The sequence below is a fragment of the Bufo gargarizans genome, chromosome 4 (genome assembly GCF_014858855.1).
Source record: "Bufo gargarizans isolate SCDJY-AF-19 chromosome 4, ASM1485885v1, whole genome shotgun sequence".
NCBI lineage: Eukaryota > Metazoa > Chordata > Amphibia > Anura > Bufonidae > Bufo > Bufo gargarizans.
This window is the reverse complement of record NC_058083.1, coordinates 388,061,439-388,080,977: the sequence shown is the minus strand read 5'-3', so window position 1 is coordinate 388,080,977 and position 19,539 is coordinate 388,061,439. Positions and strand designations below refer to the sequence as shown.

General features: G+C 42.9%; 1 protein-coding gene across 1 annotated transcript in view; it reads right to left on the bottom strand.

The window, feature by feature from the left end:
* Positions 1-2,606: 2,606 nt before the first annotated feature.
* Positions 2,607-19,539, bottom strand: part of FEZ2 (fasciculation and elongation protein zeta 2) — a 51,264-nt gene continuing 34,331 nt past the window's right edge. The window contains exons 6-8 of the mRNA XM_044291537.1: positions 11,188-11,263; positions 8,620-8,685; positions 2,607-4,661 (exon numbers count right to left, since the gene is read on the bottom strand). Of these exons, the coding sequence (XP_044147472.1) occupies positions 4,645-4,661; positions 8,620-8,685; positions 11,188-11,263 (159 nt within the window). The 3' untranslated portion in view covers positions 2,607-4,644. The remainder of the gene's footprint in view (positions 4,662-8,619; positions 8,686-11,187; positions 11,264-19,539) is intronic.

Sequence of the window (19,539 nt, the reverse complement as noted above, 5' to 3'; positions counted from 1 at the left end):
GAGGAGCGCACGCCAAACTGAGCCAGCCCACACTTATACAGCACTGAATACAGGGTAAGAAAAAGAGATTTTGATCGGCCTGACTATATACACCGCAGCATTAGATGATATATCTTATAGGTTGTATGGTGTCGGCCACAATATTAGAATACTATCTACACCCTATCTATACCCATGCTAGATGCATTGTAGGTTCAGATAGCTGTGAGAACAGCCAGAGCCAGCTTCTCGATATTGTATGCTGACCTGGGCGCCTCTACACAGCTTTCTGATAGCTGAATGTATAGCGATTATTAACTGCTAATAAGTGACGTTAATGTGGACTGTCTTTTATGGCACTCTGTATGATCTCTGCATTCATGTTTTTTTGTATATGTCTTTTATGTCATTTAATAATAAATAAACTATTTTAAAGGATATTATATAGTAGCGATTTCTCTTTGGTTGATATATATTTAGGTGGTACATTCCTGTTTATAACAGGCTGTTTCGATCCAGTTGAACCACATCATTTTTACTTATCGGAATACCCCTTTAAATAACACAACAGATGGGAAGCAGTCGTGTTTTTTTCATTGTATTAGCTGGGAGGATAATAAAGCTAGTAGAAGGGTGAGCTGCCTAAATAACGCAGGTACAAGGCATATGGTAGGGGCTTTGTGCTCACAGTAATTGGAGTTAACCTTTATAGTTTATCTAGGTTGGTATAACAGAACAGAGAAATGAGTCCTGGAGGATCGCTCTGAAGCTGGAGAAGGGCATTCACAGGAAAATCAAAACCCCTTGGACACCCATCAAAAACTCCGGGCCTGTAATTTGACGGCAGAAGCTTCTGTACTATGGCCGACTGTTTTAGTGAGAGCATTTACAAGTATTTCCAGGATATGTTAGCCTCACACTAAAGGCGCACATGGGATTATTAGCATGAATAGGACATGTAACATGCATCTCCACAGACCCATCTGTTAAGGTTCTCAAGTTTGCAGATGACACAACAGTAGTTGGTCTCATACAAAATGGGGATGAGTCTGCATATAGGCATGAAGTGGCTTTCCGCCTGGTGCAGCAACAACAACTTGGAACTTAATGCTCTTAAGACCATGGAGATGATAATCGACTTTAGGAGATCCCCACTCCCCCCCAGCACCTCCCCCTAATCATAAATGGATCTACAGTAACCCGAGTAGAGTCATTCAAGTTTCTTGGCACCACAATCTCCAACAACCTAAAATGGAACAACAATACTGTCACTATCATCAGGAAAGCGCAACAGAGGATGTACCACCTACGGCAGCTGAAAAGGTTTGGCCTACCACAAAAATTAATGGTGCAGTTCTACGGCGCGATCATCAAATCCATCATGACCTCATCTATGACTGTATGGTTCGGTTAGAAAAGGTGAGACTGCAGCGCATCATCCGAACAGCAGAAAGGATAATTGGCTGCAGCTTACCTTCCCTGCAGGATCTTCACGCTAGCAGGTGTAGCAAGAGAGCAGCTAAGATAGCCCCAGACCCCTCTCACCCTGCTCACTCCATCTTCCAGCCTATGCCTTCAGGAGTGAGATACCGTTCAGTGGCTACTAAAACTTCCAGGCACAGGAACAGCTTTTTCCCTCAGGCAGTTGCCTTGCTTAATGCACAACCACGCTAAAGCTGCTATGACTTGAAAGCATTACATCATAGAACTGAAAAGGAACACTTCTCCCTGTTTATTGCCACTAAAACTTACATACTGTCCTTGTCCTACACTGTCCCTACTGTCTGTCCTTGTACTGCTTTGTTTGTGTCTGTCAAGCAACTGCCAAGTCAAATTCCTTGTAAGTGCAAACTTATTTGGCCAAATAAATTGATTCTGATTCTAAAATATTAGACATATACAACTGGATATTTAAAGAATCTGACCAAATGAAGACAATGTGTATCGGAGACGAGAAATGAAAACCTATGAAACACCAGCTTACCGCTCGAAGACGATGAGATTGACGTTGCTTTTCCAAACTCAAGATCTTACTATCCAATTAAGGTAATAGGTTTTCCTGCTTTTAGGTTTATCAATCAATTTAGGATCTTCTAAATGAATTGCTTAGATGTTGAAGCACTTACAGATAGACTATTAGTTGGGTTCAAAGGTGACAAAACCAATACTATATAAGAGAGACTATGAAATTCTACACACTCATTTCCAATGAATATCTCTAGTTAACGCCATAAGGGTATGTTCACATGCTGCAGAAATATTTGATTGGGATCTAAACAACCTCCTTCAGAGGGATGGAACAGATTTCTGCAACAAATTTACCGGGTGTTTCAAGACAAAACAATAAAAAATAAAAAAAATTGGCATTCTGGTTGTGTGAACAGGATGAAATCATGTCCCATATTAAAGATTTTTTAGGAATAATTTTTGGCTGCATAAAGTGCTAAATACTTTTTTTTTTTTTTAATAACGGAAAAAATGCAGGAAAATTTCCACTGTCGTTTTTTTTTTCTGTTTACTATTTAATGTAATTAACATATTATAAAATAGTTCTGCTTTTTTACTGTTTATTAACTTTTATTGATTTAAAATTATTTTTAAAAATGTTTAGTTTTTTTCCCCTTGCTTGCTTCACAAGTTTTTTGTTTGTTTTTTTATTAACAAAAGACTTTTTATAATTGTTTTTAACATTTTGTTTAAAATCCGATTCGGAGACCGGAAATCCTTCTAACATAATACTTCTGGACAGTCCAGGCTGTCAATACAATCAGAGGGAGCCCTCTCGTCGGCACAATTATCAGCATTGAAGGGGTTATTCTAGGTAAACGCCGGCCGGTAACCAAGTATTAGCTCAGGAATTACTGGCCATTGCCAAGGCTGATGTCAGCGGCAAAAAGACAGGGAGAGGGGGAGCACTGGAACGCTGCGAGAGGAGGAACAGGAAGACGGCTATTCGAGTCTGCACAGAAAATCTATGAGGATGTGACTAGTCAGTGCTGGGACAGGAAGCGGTTATAAATGAGATATTTCCATACACATTTTTTTTAATGTCTGTCAACAGACAAATAGGATTGTACAGTATATTGTCACAAAAACATCTGTGTGCATCACCACTAACAGTCAGCAAATGTAAAAGCTAGCATTTCTTTAAAAATCTAATCTTGCTACATGGAAACCATCAACAAGCAGATTGGCTCCTTAACACATGAATACCTGATGCAAATGCTAGATGTTTTTATTTTAATCAAACCATGCACAAACCTGCATCAGGTAAGCACATGTTAAAGAGTCTAGCTGTAGGTATTCACACAAATAAGATAGAACACAATCTGTCAACAGCAGTTGGTGATTTCTACATATCACCATTTTATTAACTGAATACAATGTACTGAAAAACAAAAGAAAACTACAAAATTTTCTAGAATTTATATTTGCTGACTATATAGCCAAAATTTATCAATCAATGGTAGAGCTTTAATGTAAAGGCTACAAACGCCTTTGGGTCAAGTTTTTAAGATGGTCTTTTGGGGCTAAAATAATTCTTTCAACTAGTCTTTATAAAAAAAATATGTTCAGCCGTTTAAAACATCATTCTGTTTGTAGAATGTTACTTCTTAGTCCGGTCAGTTGACCGCTCATGTGAAGCTATATCTCTGTTCTGTTGACCCCATAAATAGGGATTAGCGAACTTCTGCTTTCAAGTTCGACGTACAAGGTTCGAGTTATGGAAGAATTCCGTTAAGGATTCCGAATTCCGTTATGGTCCGTGGTAGCGAAATCTATAACGAGATTCTTGGATAACCCGAACCTTGTACGCTAAACTTGAAACACAAGATCGCTCAACACTTCTCATTAAACACTTATTCTTATCAGGCTTCCCATAAACTGTCAGCTGACAGGACTGAGAAGTGATACTCTGCAAACAGACTGATTTTTTTTAACCCCTGCAACACAAAAATGGCTGAACATTTTTAATAAAAATTATTTTTAGCCCAAAATTTGTAAAATTCAATCATAAAAATTGCCACGAAGGTGTCCATAGCCTTTAAAGACACAGGCCATCACATCAAAAGATAAATGTTAAAAAATTAGAGACCTACAGTTTTAGTATGACTGCACTCTGTAACCAGAAGAATGTGTGTATACAATCAGTGCAATTTGTATATGATCCCTTTTGTACAATAGACAAAATACAACATATTACTGCATTGAGCTAGCGGACCATCAAAATCCATTTGAAAAAATAATGACAATAAGAAACGTCCGTCTTTCCACCCATTAAAAGTGACTTTTTTGTTTTTGCTTGTACTTACTGTAAAAATAGAATTCAACACATAAAAACAGGCTAAAACTGTACATTTGTTCTACTCTGAAGTCGCACATAGGACTATTTTAGGAAGAGCATGCCCCGATTGTGAAGGGGGGAATGGGACACACATTCCCTGTATTCTGCACCATTACGATAGGGATCCCATAATACTTGCTATCACAGACGACATGAACAGCTGGGTACTTATATCAACATGCTCAAAATACCAATTGACGCATAGAAATGGGATGCTGATGAATGCAGATTCAGCTACTAGGTCTGCTGACGGAGTGGAAATGATCCAGGGAAAATGCATCCTATACACAAGAGATGACCTCCTCGGCAGCCAGGAACCATTAGGTAGGACACAGAACTGCAATGGGGGAAAAACAGCTGAATTATACAGAAAGTTTAAGAAAGTGAATACTAATAGAAATGAACAGGTATACCACACAGGACACTTACCTACTGCACCACTTTAATACTACACATGACCACCATGAGCAAGGACATGTCTTTTACATTCACTCTCTCCTCAATAGTAATTAGCAATTAAATTTTGTCCCCCCACCCCCCCCCCCCCCATATACCATACCATTTACTGATGCAATAAAAATGTGAATCAACTGGTTTTAACATAAGCCCTTAAAAGGGTTCTGCAGCCAGTACATATTGATGACCTATCCACACAGGATAGGTCATCAATATCTGATCAGTGTTGGTCTGACTCTTGCAGCACGTCTGAAAAGCTCTGCTTCCTTTTTGAAGATTACACCGCCCCTCATCTCGGCAGTGCAGTGTAATTACAAGTGCTTGTATCATTCACTTCAATGGGATGAGCACTTGTAAATACAGTGTGCCGCCGCTGCAAGCTAGAAGAGGAAGCAGTGCTCTTACAAGCGTCGCCTCTTCTTCAAACAGCTGATCAGCAGGGGGTTCCGGGAGTCAATCCTGTGGATAGGTGATCAATATTAACTGGCTGCACAACTCCTTTTAAATGGTGTGCATGCGTGACCACCTTTCCATTCACTTCTATGGGATTGCCGAGTATAGAGTTCGACTATCTCCAGCAGTGTCAGAGATGGAGAGGTGGTCAGACGTGCGCAACTGCTCCATTCAAAACAAAGAGCTCTGGGACCCCCATTTTTTGTAATGGGTGGGAGTTCCAATTGATCACACATTTAGACTGTGGATAGGCAATCAATGTTGTTTATTGTAAAAGCTATGAAATATCACCCAATATTGGTTGGTTTATGCACTGGCAGATTTGGATTCCAGAAGAATATCGGTAATCCAACATTAAGAGTTAAAGACATGCTCTTCATAGACTCCGTAACACACCTTAACAAACCTCATAGCCATCCAGTATTACACCAGGGCTAGCACAACACAAAAACAAGAGAAGTCAGGTGAAAGAAAAGACAGAAGAACATACAGAGAGGTGAAAACACAAAGTGAAGTGCAGCGTCCTCATGCGTGTTAGGGGTGGTTCCAAGGTCTTCAACTGAATTCCATGGTTTTAATGATCCAAACTCATAGCATCACAACCCCCTTTGATACTGTGAGTCTAGGTCATTAAACCCATGATCGGGTTGGGGCACATATACAGAGTTTGGATATGTGAATCCGGCCTCAGAATAGCTTCTACTACACACAGAATATCTGTAGATTTTTTATTTTTTTTTAAGATACAGGCATGGTTTCTATTAAAGGTAACTAAACCAGTACTCCTATCTTACACCCTAAAAAGCTTTAAATTAGCAGTTTTGATGATGTCCTGACTCTATGAACTTCGGTGCCGTGTGAGAAGTCTGGTTAAAGTAGAGCTCCTGCAAAAAAAAATATTCTCTGACCTGTTAAAAAGGTATTATGATGTAATCTGCAGTGAATGTAATCTTCTTACCGGTGACTTTATTTGCAAGTTATAACCTCCCTTCTGATCCTCAGCCGTGTCATGTGACCAACTCTGATCTCCAACTGACACAGGACAGGAAGCCAGTTACTTTTCTATTCATTCCTATGAGACTGAGAGTGAGGCTCCCATAGGAATACATAGAGAAACTGACTTCCTGTCCACAAATAAGATGCTGTGTTATTTGGAAAGTCTGATTGCTGGTCACATAAAGCTTTGGATCAGAAGGGAGGTTATAACTCACGACTACAGTCACCGGAAAAAAATTTGACAGACATTCACCACAGATTACATCATGTACCTTTCTAGCAGGTCAGAGAATACATTTTTTTTGAGGGATGTCTTCTTTAAAGGATAAATCAATGCATATGGTATATGTTCCTGTACCTAATGAGCAAATAATACTAAATGTATAAAACTAGCTCTTAAAAGGTCATGGACCCTTTGTATCGTATTTTCAGTGAATTGCATGTACTTGTGCTAAACACATTTTGGGGTTAACGGGCATCTGTCAGCAGATTTGTACCTATGACACTGTCTGACCTGTTACATGTGCATCTAGCAGCTGAAGGAATCTGTGTTGGTCCCATTTACATATGGGCCCGCATTGCTGAGAAAAATTAAGTTTTAAAATATGCAAATAAGCCCTTAAGAGCAACGTGGGCGTTGTCATTACACCTAGAGGCTCAGCTCACTCTGTAAGTGCCACGCCCTCTACGCTTTGATCAATAGGGCCAGGCAGGGAAAAATCTGTACAATGCCTGGCCCTGTCAAGAAGGATCAGGCATCTTTGACTTCAACTGCTCATTCATTGTGATCTCAGGCAGAAAAGCTGTTGCCAGTGGTGTCTACCAGCTTTGTTAACTCTCCCATTCACAAAACGTGTATGTGTATGGCGGGGGTGGGGGAAGGGGGGTAATCTGTAAAGACAGTTCTCATGTGTGCGGCTTAAGTCATAAAGACACAGAAATATTGACAAAAATAGAAGTGACAATCTGAACAGGAACCAAAATTTCTGAATAAAAAAAAAAAAAAAAATCGGTTACACATTTACTTGCGCCTAACTTTTTCTATTGAGGCATATAAACCCTTAATCCTAAGGGGTTTGTATATAGAGATATGCCGACAGTTGGCATGCCAACCCGGACCGCACATTACAAACAGTAAAAACAAGGGAGTAATGCATTAACATAGTGCATGGCGCATTCACATTACGACAGTGATGAGGATGCACGGCGTATGACTGTGCAGTTGACTGTGCCATACCCACGTGCGTGGCATGTCTATATAGTGAACTGGATTTCTATATCTCCGAGACATTGGTTATTACCATCAATCAGATAAAAAAAACTGAATTCACCAGAGGGTTAACGTATTCAGGTTTAGATTTTCCTTTTATTAATTATGCATTCTCCTTCTTTAATGAGAGCAGAGAAATGAGACAGCCTGTCACACAACAGTTTATCAAGGGAGGCGATGAGAAGAGACGTAGGGATCGCTAAATTTCAAGAAGCATCTCACTTGGATTTGTCCTAAGAATTATTGTGAAAATTTACTAAATGCAGAAAATGGACAGAAACATTATGCCAATAATCATACTAGACTGGATATAAGATATCTGCCAATATTGTGCATGTTAGTCCTGTGGGGTTAGGGAACGAATGATTGTCCTAAAACAATGTCCCACCAAAATATTGTGTTATTGCTATGACTGTCCTTAGGATTTACCTTAGACCTCATGCAAACGACCATATGTATTTTGTGGTCTGCAAAATATGAATACCATCCGTGCCGCATACACATTTTTCTTCAGACCCATTAACTTCAATGGGTATGTGGTCCGCATTCTGCTGCCATGTATAGGACATGTTCTACATTTTCGAGGAACAGATGCAGAAAGCACACAGATTATTTATGTGCTTTGCATAAAAAAGATAGAACATGTTCGTAAAATGCAGAGCACTGACCCATTGAAGTCAACGGGTCCGCAAATATAATGCAAATACCACACGGACCGCAAAACGGATACGGTTGTGCGCATGAGGCCTTATACATATAATGGTATCTGCTAACAAAAACCTACAAATCAACTGAGAATCGGGAAGAATTTATGCAGCTGGAAACACCAACACCCCTTAACGGGGTATAAGAGTTTGCCGATTATCATTTTGGATGATTTTTGCAAACTATAGTCTAGACCAGGCATGCTCAACCTGCGGCCCTCCAGCTGTTGTAAAACTACAACTCCCACCATGCCCTGCTGCAGGCCAATAGCTGTAGGCTGTCTGGGCATGATGGGAGTTGTAGTTTTGCAACAGCTGGAGGGCCGTAGGTTGGGCATCCCTGATCTAGACTATAGTTTGCAAAAATCAACGTGCTTTCACATTGGATGCATTTTGATTGCGTTAAAGGGTATTACCTTTTAAAATGTAGTCTGTTAGCAACGTTGGGACTTTCTCACTGTCATCTTTCATTGCACGGAGAACTGGAAAGAAATATAAATCACATTTATACCACCTAGGCTAAGCAACCAATTAAAACTATTCCCATTTATACCGCTTTATAATATGCATTAATATCAGCCTATGTTCTGACAGAGGTTGCACTCATCAATCACATCTTAACCAAGAGGAAAAACCTACTGAGAGCAACACTAGACATTTACTGCATGAAATGTCTAATTCCATCAGATGCTCTTCAATATTATATTTTACAAAATTTCCTAAGTTTTTCTAACAGAAAACAAAGGCAATTGTGTGACTTAAGGCAACTGTAGGGTATGTGCACCAGGGCTGCAACGATTAATCGATGTAATCGATTATATTCGATAACTGGATTCGTTGTCGACGAATCCAGTTATCGAATAATCGCCGATTCGTTGCTATGCGGGCGGGCGGTCGCTGCATCTTTATTTTACCTTTTTACAATGACGCTCCTGTAACAGCCAGGCAGAGCGGACGGCGGCGTAACGTCACTCACTCACGTGACACGCCTGCTCCGCCTCCTTCATTCATGAGGTGGGCGGAGCAGGTGCGTCACGTGAGTGAGTGACGTTACGCCGCCGTCCGCTCTGCCTGGCTGTTACAGGAGCGTCATTGTAAAAAGGTAAAATAAAGATGCAGTGATTAGTCCGACTTATAAGCATCGGGGCCGGGGCTGTTATGGGGAGGGGGGAGGATCTGTCTATGGCACTGCTATGGGAAGGGGGGGTCTGTGTATGGCACTGCTATGGGAAGGGGGATCTGTGCACTGTTATGAGGAAAGGGATCTGTGCACTGTTATCTCCATAACTGCGCCGCCCACAGATCCCCCTCTCCATAACTGCGCCGCCCACAGATCCCCCTCTCCATAACTGCGCCGCCCACAGATCCCCCTCTCCATAACTGCGCCGCCCACAGATCCCCCTCTCCATAACTGCGCCGCCCACAGATCCCCCTCTCCATAACTGCGCCGTCCACAGATCCCCCCTCTCCATAACTGCGCCGTCCACAGATCCCCCCTCTCCATAACTGCGCCGTCCACAGATCCCCCCTCTCCATAACTGCGCCGTCCACAGATCCCCCTCTCCATAACTGCGCCGTCCACAGATCCCCCTCTCCATAACTGCGCCGTCCACAGATCCCCCTCTCCATAACTGCGCCGTCCACAGATCCCCCTCTCCATAACTGCGCCGTCCACAGATCCCCCTCTCCATAACTGCGCCGTCCACAGATCCCCCATAATTGCGCCGTCCACAGATCCCCCATAATAGCGTCGTCCACAGATCCCCCATAATAGCGCCGTCCACAGATCCCCCATAATAGCGCCGTCCACAGATCCCCCATAATAGCGTCGTCCACAGATCCCCCATAATAGCGTCGTCCACAGATCCCCCATAATAGCGTCGTCCACAGATCCCCCATAATAGCGTCGTCCACAGATCCCCCATAATAGCGTCGTCCACAGATCCCCCATAATAGCGTCGTCCACAGATCCCCCATAATAGCGTCGTCCACAGATCCCCCATAATAGCGTCGTCCACAGATCCCCCATAATAGCGTCGTCCACAGATCCCCCATAATAGCGTCGTCCACAGATCCCCCATAATAGTGTCGTCCACAGATCCCCCATAATAGTGTCGTCCACAGATCCCCCATAATAGTGTCGTCCACAGATCCCCCATAATAGTGTCATCCACAGATCCCCCATAATAGTGTCGTCCACAGATCCCCCATAATAGTGTCGTCCACAGATCCCCCATAATAGTGTCGTCCACAATTTGTTTTAATATGGCCTTTGAACATAATTTTTCAAGTAAGATCATATAAACCTCTCTGTTTTGTAATTTTGTCGTTTTTCCCGATTAATCGTAGAAATTAATCGGCAACTAATCGATTATTCAAATAATCGTTAGCTGCAGCCCTAATGTGCACCGTTAAAAACCTTCAGATGCATCAATGAGATGTCAGAACATCGTGAGGTGGCGCATCTATCAGAAAATTGGGCAGTTTGGAGCTCAGTGGTTAGCACTGGTGCCTTGCAGTCCTGGGATCCTACCCATGTTTGCGTGGGTTTCCTCCCACACTCCAAAGACATGCTGATAGGGACCTTAGATTGTAAGGCCCGCTGGGAACAGTGAGTGATGATCAAGTCTGTAAAGTGCTGTGGAATAAGTTAATGCTATATATAAAGATATAGTGCTATATATAAAGATAAAAGTGGTTATTCAGTAGGGTACAAACTCCCAGATGCTCCCATTCCAGTACCTATCAGGGTCTCTGCTTGCTGGTCCTGCTCGGTCATTCACTGACCGCAGCCAGTGCCAGGCTGAGCATGCATAATCATGCATTTCCTGCATGAACCTGGTGAGAATCGGAAAAGGGAAACAGCGAGTATTACTCTTTTTTTATGTTTTTTTAACCCACTCTGAGCCTCCCCCTAAAAATGATACACTGAACAACCCCTTTAAGACCCTGCTACAAACAGAATTTCATTTATCCGTACTTACTTTTAGTTAGTATTTGGAGGTCTTCAACAGAAGGAGGGACATTTTTCTTTTCATAAGGAATAACAGTTGTTAAATACTGTGAATAAATAAATAAAAACTTTTCACAAAACCCTTGCCAATAATAACTTTATATAACAATAGGGAACAGTCAATAGGGTGTATTCACTGAAAGAATAGTAAACACATTTTATAATATTTTGCGCTATATTACAGGTAAAACTGAGAAATTCACAAATAAATCTGGTCTCTTTGCTCCAGCAATGATCCCCCCTCCTCCCTATCCTGAGTCTGGCCGTAAGACAGCTGGCTGAAGCAGGAGCCTCCCCCTTTACCCTGTCTGCAGCAGGAATAATACTATTTCTAAGAAACAGAAGTCTTCCCTCAGCTGTTAAACATGGCCGAAATCAGAAGGAAATGAAATACCTGTGTTCTCTCCATAATTTCGACATCACCTCCATTTTTTTACCGCAACATGTAAAAAACCCTGCAGACGGACAAACCGTGAAGGCAAGCTCATCTCCCGTTTGCGTATGTCAGGGGTCATGGCATGTTGTACTTGTAGGAACTGTGCATGCAATGTTTTCTGCTTGCCCTACAACCAGAGACATTGAACGAAACCAGATGGCCATGTCTACCTGGTAATTGGTACTAAATCTGCAGGATCAGCTTCAATTACGCTGTACCATACTGGGAAATGCTTATCCCGCAAATATAACAAGTAGCCCTAGAACGTGTCCTTTTCAATTAGTCCTGAAATAACACCAGTAGCAGATACGGAGACACGAAAACATTTTACTTTACGTGGATGGGAGGAAATGACGCCAATGATTGGGGCTAAAACGTATGCAGATACACCGCATTACAGATCACAATGATGTACAATCAACACATTGTAACAAAAAATAAAGGCACAATTTTATGTAGGCAGGATAGAAAAGAAAAACAAAACCATGAAGCTCAACTAGAGTTTTTACTACAATATTAACCAAAGGCAGCAAACTTGTGGACGATACTAATTTTGTGGCTATAATGGCTACAGTCAGATCTGGTAGTGGGTACGGTATGGAGCATAGCTCTGAAAAATACAGTGTTTCATAAATGGGCCGCCTCCTTTGGACAATTTATATATTTTTTTTAAGCGCCACAAGTCTAAAAATAAAAAACTAAATCACATGGTGTCCCGAGAAATGTTTAGTAATCTGTAGTAATGAAGGGAGTAATGTTCAATGGATCCAGAGGGGGTAATCCACAGCGTAAAATCTGCACACGCTTATTTCTTATGGACCACGCAGTGGATTTTCCACCTGCAATACCATGGTAGAAAATCTGCAATATATACACCCCCGTGTACATGTACCCTAAAAGAGATTGAAGTAAACCGGTTGGCTGGCGGTAAATTAAGCTTAGATTTTGCCCCTGGTACCATCCAAGATCCCAACAGGGACAAGTATTGTTCTGTAGTGGGTCTCAAAAAGTGTGGCAGAAATAAAATAAAAAATCTCAAATTAAAATGTTTAATGCTTAGTCTATCTGCTGCCGTTCACACGTGCAGTCCGGAAGTTCAGTAGTCTCATTCTGTTTGCTGACGCCACTACCCCCGCATCACGTGACTGCTGGGCCAGAACTCCCTGCTCATAAGTGTCGGCTCTTCACTTGAAGCGGGTGAACGGGGGGCAAATGGAGTAAGCTTATGCGTCTAAGGGCCCATATTGCACCCCGAATCACGGATTCGGACCCACTGATTTGAATGGGTCTGCAATCCGGAAGGTCGGTGCAGAACAGAGGCACGAAACCACATGGAAGCACTACAGAGTTCTTCCGTGGGGTTTCTGTCCCTGCCTCCGCACCGTGCGGTGTGGACGGACAAGTTGAATGGGTCTGGATTAGTCGTGGCAGCTGCATGGATGGTGCCAGTGCTTTGGGAACCACAAATTGCGTCCCCCCAATGCATAGAACGACCGAACTAATGCTGTGTGCATGAGCCCTGAGGGACATTACAATGAAAGAGAAAAAAAATGTTTAGACTTCCGATAACCCTATAGGTAAAAAAACTAATTCCTGGCAATTATCAGAAGGGTAAAAGCCATAATACGAGGTTTCAAATCGTATACGTTTTTTCCTTTTAATGTCTGCCTAAAAACACCTTACAGTGTGTGAGTATAGATGACCAACCTTGTTTAGGTCATGAGACCCTTTTAGAGACTAGTGACTGAATTATAAATTGACATCATAAATTGAAACTCCCAACATCCATCACTTCTGCAAACGCATTTATCATGTGGACAAGGTTAATACAAGGCACTTACTAATGTATTGCTATTATCCATATTGCCTCCTTTGTTAGCTGGATTCATTTTTCCATCACATTATACACTGCTCGTTTGCATGGTTATGACCACTCTACAATCCAGCAATGGTGGTCGTGCTTGCACACTATAGGAAAAAGTGCTGGACTCTGGTGGCTGAGACAGTGCTTTTTGCTGTGGTGTGCAAGTACTGCCTTCACTGCTGGATTGTAGGGTGGTCTGTAACCATGGAAACAAGCAATGTATATTGTGATGGAAAAATTAATACAGCCAGCAAAGGGGGCAATATGGATAATAGCAATACATTAGTAAGTGTCTTGTATTAGAGGGGTATTCCAGTAAAGTAACTTAATTTTTGAAAAACTGCATTAAGGCTGCGAGCTGTGACCCAACCAGAACCCATACCTATACATATAACCAGAGCTTTAATTTACCTTCCAATCCATTTGTCCAGCTCCTGTATGAGCCTGCAACACACTGAGTATCATGGCGCCTGATCTTCCCTCACAAAACTACAATCCCCACAATCCCTAGCTTTCCTGCTGTGAGTGTTGGTGTTTACTGATTGGCTGCCTGATATACAGTCCGGTCACGCCCCCTTTTCTCAGCAATGAGCAGCACACTGACAAGACATTTACGGGAGAATTCATAGCAACACACTGAGCATGCTCAACCTAACAGGCTCAGAACTACAGGTCGATGCCATGGTCATTTATGAGGAAGCACAGTGGGTAGCAGAGGAAGAAAACTACTGAGCGGTAAATATGTGATATTTACATTATATCAGGTAATTATTGATGATGAATTAGTCTAAAACAAAAAGTTATATGTATGGTAACTGGAATACCCCTTTAATTTTTTCTACATGATAAATGCCATTTGCCGATGTGGCTGAATAGAATAGGGACGTGGCTGAATAGAAATGGCCGTGGTTTACCAAAGAGAGGGTGTGACTTAAATGCTCTTTTGCGCTCCTGATATTTTCCTTGTGTTAGGGCTCACCGTATTTTGCACTCCGCGGAAAAAAACAAAAAAACGGATGACTACCGTGAGACAGCTGCTTTTTTTGCACATCCATAGTAACAAAGTCTGTCCTTGTCCACAAAATGGACAAGAATAGGACATGTTCTATAGGACCTGCGGACATACAAATACGGAATTTTTTTTTTTTTTTTGCGGCCCCATTAAAGTAAAACGTTTGTGTGAAAACATTTGTGTGTATGAGCCTTTAATGTGCTATCAATCACCTGATCAATGAGCAAATGCTCGTTTACAGGGTTATTTGATCTTTGAGGGACGTGATCTCATTGTTTGGTGGCAGCACAGAGGGAGATTTATCAAGATTGGCGTTCTTATCCGGGTACTCCGGTTTTCTCCCACACTCCAAAGACATATTGATATGGAACTTAGATTGTGAGCCCTATTGGGGATAGCTTGATGCTAATGTCTGTCTGTCTGCAAGCAGCGTTTTCTGTCCGCAATGTGGATCTGTCCTGACACACAATGTAAGTCCATGGGGACGGATCCGTTTTCTTTGACACAATAGAAAACAGATCAGTCCCTTATCGACTTTCAATGGTGTTCATGACGGATGCATGCGGTTGTATTATAGTAACGGAAGCGTTTTTGCAGATCCATGACGGATCCGCAGAAAACGCTAGTGTGAAAGTAGCCTGAAGCGCTGCAGAATATAAGTCTCTGTCTGTGTAGACAGCCATTACAGGATTAGTACCTACCCGACTGTGGAGGAAGTCTTGGCATCACATTTTGTGTCAATAATAGAAAATCAATGGAAACTGAGCGCAGAGAACGACCACCTACCCGAATATTCGGTGGACAGGCCTTTTACTACATACAGTACAACTAACCACAGTGAGCGGAGCATAATCAAGTTATAAAGATAGACAGGAGGAGAAAGAAAATCCTGGCACCTGTTTCTCTCCACCCGAACTCCCAAAAGTCTGGCGAAAGCTAGTCTGTATGACGTTTGACAAGCCCTCCATACTGAACCGCTAGGAGCACAGTAAGCAGTAAAGGAAGGAAGAGAAAGGAGGAGGTTAGTAAGCTGTTAAACAGAGGATAGCCAAGAACACAACATACTGAACAGTGAATGTTAGAGGACCGTCCCCTCTCCTGACCTGTCTACACCCTCCTTCTATTAGCAATTCTGGAACGTCTATTCTTATGGCTCTATGATCTGCTATTCCTTTACTATTCCTGCTGGTAGATATGAATGAATTACTAACAGTTTGCAGTGAAGGTCCAGCTGGGTGTTAACAGGTGGGTGTGTGCCCCGTACAGTCTGACACTATCCAATCACTGCTGCCACCAGACTGACAGGGGCACCCCCCCGACTGGTAAGAGGCAGATGGATCTAGTCATTCATTCATAACTTCTAGTAGGAATAATGAAGGAATGGCACAACATTTAGTCATGCGAATAGATGCTCCAGAATGGTGATTACATAGGGAATGCAAGCAGTTACTACATCAGACGGGGTCACAGGTGCTCTGCTCGGGCGTGCTCGGGTCGAGTTTGGATTAGTCGTGAAAATATCCCTGCACAGATCTGCATGTCCCTGCGCATGTCCCCCGCCTCAGTTCATAGCAGGACAGCATTCAGCCTGAAGGGATGTGGCCATTTCTCAAAGACAAATTCACGTCAGAGAATTACATTTTCGCAAAAATGAATGGCTAGCTTGTTAACATCAAAGTACTGCAAATAGTGGCAATCGTTCAGTGCAGCGATATAATGGTACAGCAAACTAAAATCATTAACTATTGAAATGCCGATACAATAAATACAGGCCATGACAGAAGCTATTAGAAGGCTGTCTACACTGTGCGCACAATTACAAACACTGGCCCAGATTTACTAATGTGTCCAAAAAGTGGTGCAAATTGGCACATGTAGGGTTTCTACACTTTTTTATGACATGCTCGGCAAGGAGGTGTGACTTAGCGGAAATGGGTGTGACTTCATGGGAAAAGGGGAGGGCCACTATTCTGGCGTAAAAATCTGTCTCAAAGTAAGCCAATAAACAGTTGGTACAGAGTCAGAGAAAAGTGTCCATCCCTGCACCACATTTATCATCCAGCCTGAGCCCCTGTGATAGTCCTGGTGCAGGTCTAGACAGTCTGGCTAAGCTCACACCACCATCTCTAGGATTAGTAAACCTGGGCCATTAGATCACATGTTCCATTACCAGGGCTCCAGACTAAAAAAAAAAAAATATATATCAATGAGCCATTGGCTCCTAACCTGAAAAATTTAAATTTTTTGTCGCCAAATTTAAAATGCATATAATTACGGTGTAATAAAAACAAAAACAACAAAAACAAACATGTCTTACCTAGGGTTTTCACGATACCAAAATTTTGATTCGATTTCGATACTCGATACCACGTGAAAAAAAATAAAACCACCAAAAAAGGAGCGTGCCTTCCAGATTTTATGGAAGGTCTGGATCATAATAGAACAGTCCTAACCTAATTTTTGTCGGGACAAGGTGAGAAAAAAAAAGAAAAAAAAAAAAAAAGGCAAATTGCACGTTTTTTTTCCCTGTTATCACTTTTTCGGGCATTGCGATATGTAATTTTTTTTATTGTTTATATATTTTTATGTGTAAAATTGGGCAAGGGGGTGATTTATGCTTAATATTTTGGCGTTTTTTTGTTTGTTTTTTTTTTTACTTTTTATTTAATAACCATTTCCCCTCTTAGGGGCTGGAACCTGGGATCTTTCATCCCTTGTCCTAGTCACCCTGATAGAGCTCTAGCAGGGTGAATAGGAACTCGCACTGTCCCTGCTGCTCTGTGCTTTGTGCACACAGCAGCAGGGAGCAGACTATGGCAGCCACGGCTTCAGTAGTGTCCTGGCTGCCATGGTAACCGATTGGAACTGCCACCGATGATAATAATACTTGGAGGGGGGGGGGGGTTGGGGGCACTGCGCCACCAATGAATACAGTTTATGCATAATACAAACGCAGGCTGCACTGCGGGTGCGGGTGCCGGCCATATCCCATACCTGGCACTACGGGTGGGCGATATAAATTTGTGCCACGATATGGATTTTGGGCATATCGCCGGACCGCGATATGACCACGGAGCGGTAGTGAAGATCGGTTACCATGGCAGCCAGGAGTCACGCTAATGAAGTCCTGGCTGCCATGGTAGGTTAGTGAGAAGCATTATACTCACGTGCGCCGTGGCCACCGGTCGCTCCTTCTTCTGTCTGTGCGGCGCATTGCTAATGCTTACAGCATTAGCAATGCGCCGCACAGACCTATGAGAAGGAGCGCCAGGCGGCCACGGCGCACGCGAGTATAATGCTGCTCACTAACATACCATGGCAGCCAGGACTTCAGTAGCGTCCTGACCGCCATCGTAACCGATCGGAGCCCCAGCATTACACTGCTCGGACTCCGATCGGAACTGCCCACTGCCACCAATGATGGGGGGGGGGGGGAAGAGACCCTGTGGCCATTGAGTTACCACAGGGGCAGAGGGGGCTGATAAGAGGGAGAGGCTGGGGGGCGGATCAATAGTTTAAACACCCCCCCCCCCAATATAGAAAACAATATATTGTCATATATATTGCACATGCTTAAAATTATAATCGCAGTCTACATTTTAGGCCATATCGCCCACCCCTACCTGGCACCCAGCCGCTATGACTGCATGCTGTGATCCGACGCTATTACCCTCTCAGATGCCGCACCTGAGGGGTTAATAGCGGCGGATCGCAGCGCGCAGTCATAGAGGCTGGGTGCCGGGTATGGGATATGGCCGGCACCCGCAGCCTGCGTTTGTATTAAGCATAAATGATATTCATTGGTGGCGCAGTGGCCACAGCCCCTCCCCTTCTCCTCGCTTCTAACAGCCCATTGGTGGCAGCGGCAGCAGCGAAGGGGGAGGGACTGCCTCCTTCTCCCCTGTGATGTTGAGAAGAACATGGCACGCGCTGACAGCAGCGCGTGCCATGTCAGTTATTCGTGTGTGAGAACCAGAGCAGCGGAGGGTCTAGGCGCAAATGGCGACAAAACTACAAAGTCTTGTCGCCATTTAGCAATTTAAAGTTGCATTGGCTACCATTTTGGTCGCCATCTGGAGCCCTGATTATGGTATATGAACGTCATAAGGGGGGATCCCGCACACAAGGAGCTAACAAGCAGCCGTTCTTGTTCTAGAAATTCATCCGATTACTACATGACGACCATATGTAATGTACATTTACTGTATCTTCCAGTTAGTGGAGGCAGCAAGGGGAAAAATATATCTGGTTACGTCTTTTTCCTGGCAAAATCAGTTGTCAGCCGAGGTCACAGGAGAATGTCCGGTGGTGGATTTTCATGGCTGATTGCATATTAAAGGGGTTGTCTCACTTCAGTAAGTGCCTCCTATTTGATTACTGTATGGTGTACGTTATTCTAACAATATGTTTTTCATAGCTGTATTGAACAGCATAGTCGCCCTGGACATATACCGACCAGATGTATATATGTATACCGGCATATACCTGCCCGTTATCTATGGACAACGTAGACTTATTGATTACATCAAACATTCACCCCAAATGTGGAGAGAACATAACCCAACAGTTTAGCTTTCCTGCTGTAAATATATGGAGGCATGGCGGTCAGGTACCATGGCCAGAATGGAGATGGGACCTGACCGCCATGCCTCCATATAGTTACAGCAGGAAAGCTAAATGTTGTATTTTATTTCTTAAAGCAGTGTTCCTCAGCTCCAATCCTTGGGGCCTACCTCTGCTCGTCAGGATTTGAAAATATCCCACAAAATGAATACCTGTTGTCAATCCTGATGCATTGACACTAGGGTTGCACCGGGTATCAAAGTATCAATTCCCAAGTAATACATTTAGACCTGGATCCATACGATACAGAGTCTTACCATTTAACGATACTAGGCTGTACTGCTGCGCAGCCTAGTATCAGTTAGAGAACATGGCACACACACGCTCTCAGCGCGCGCAATGTTCTCTTCACTAGCACAGTGGAGAAGGAGGGAGTCCCTCCTTTCTT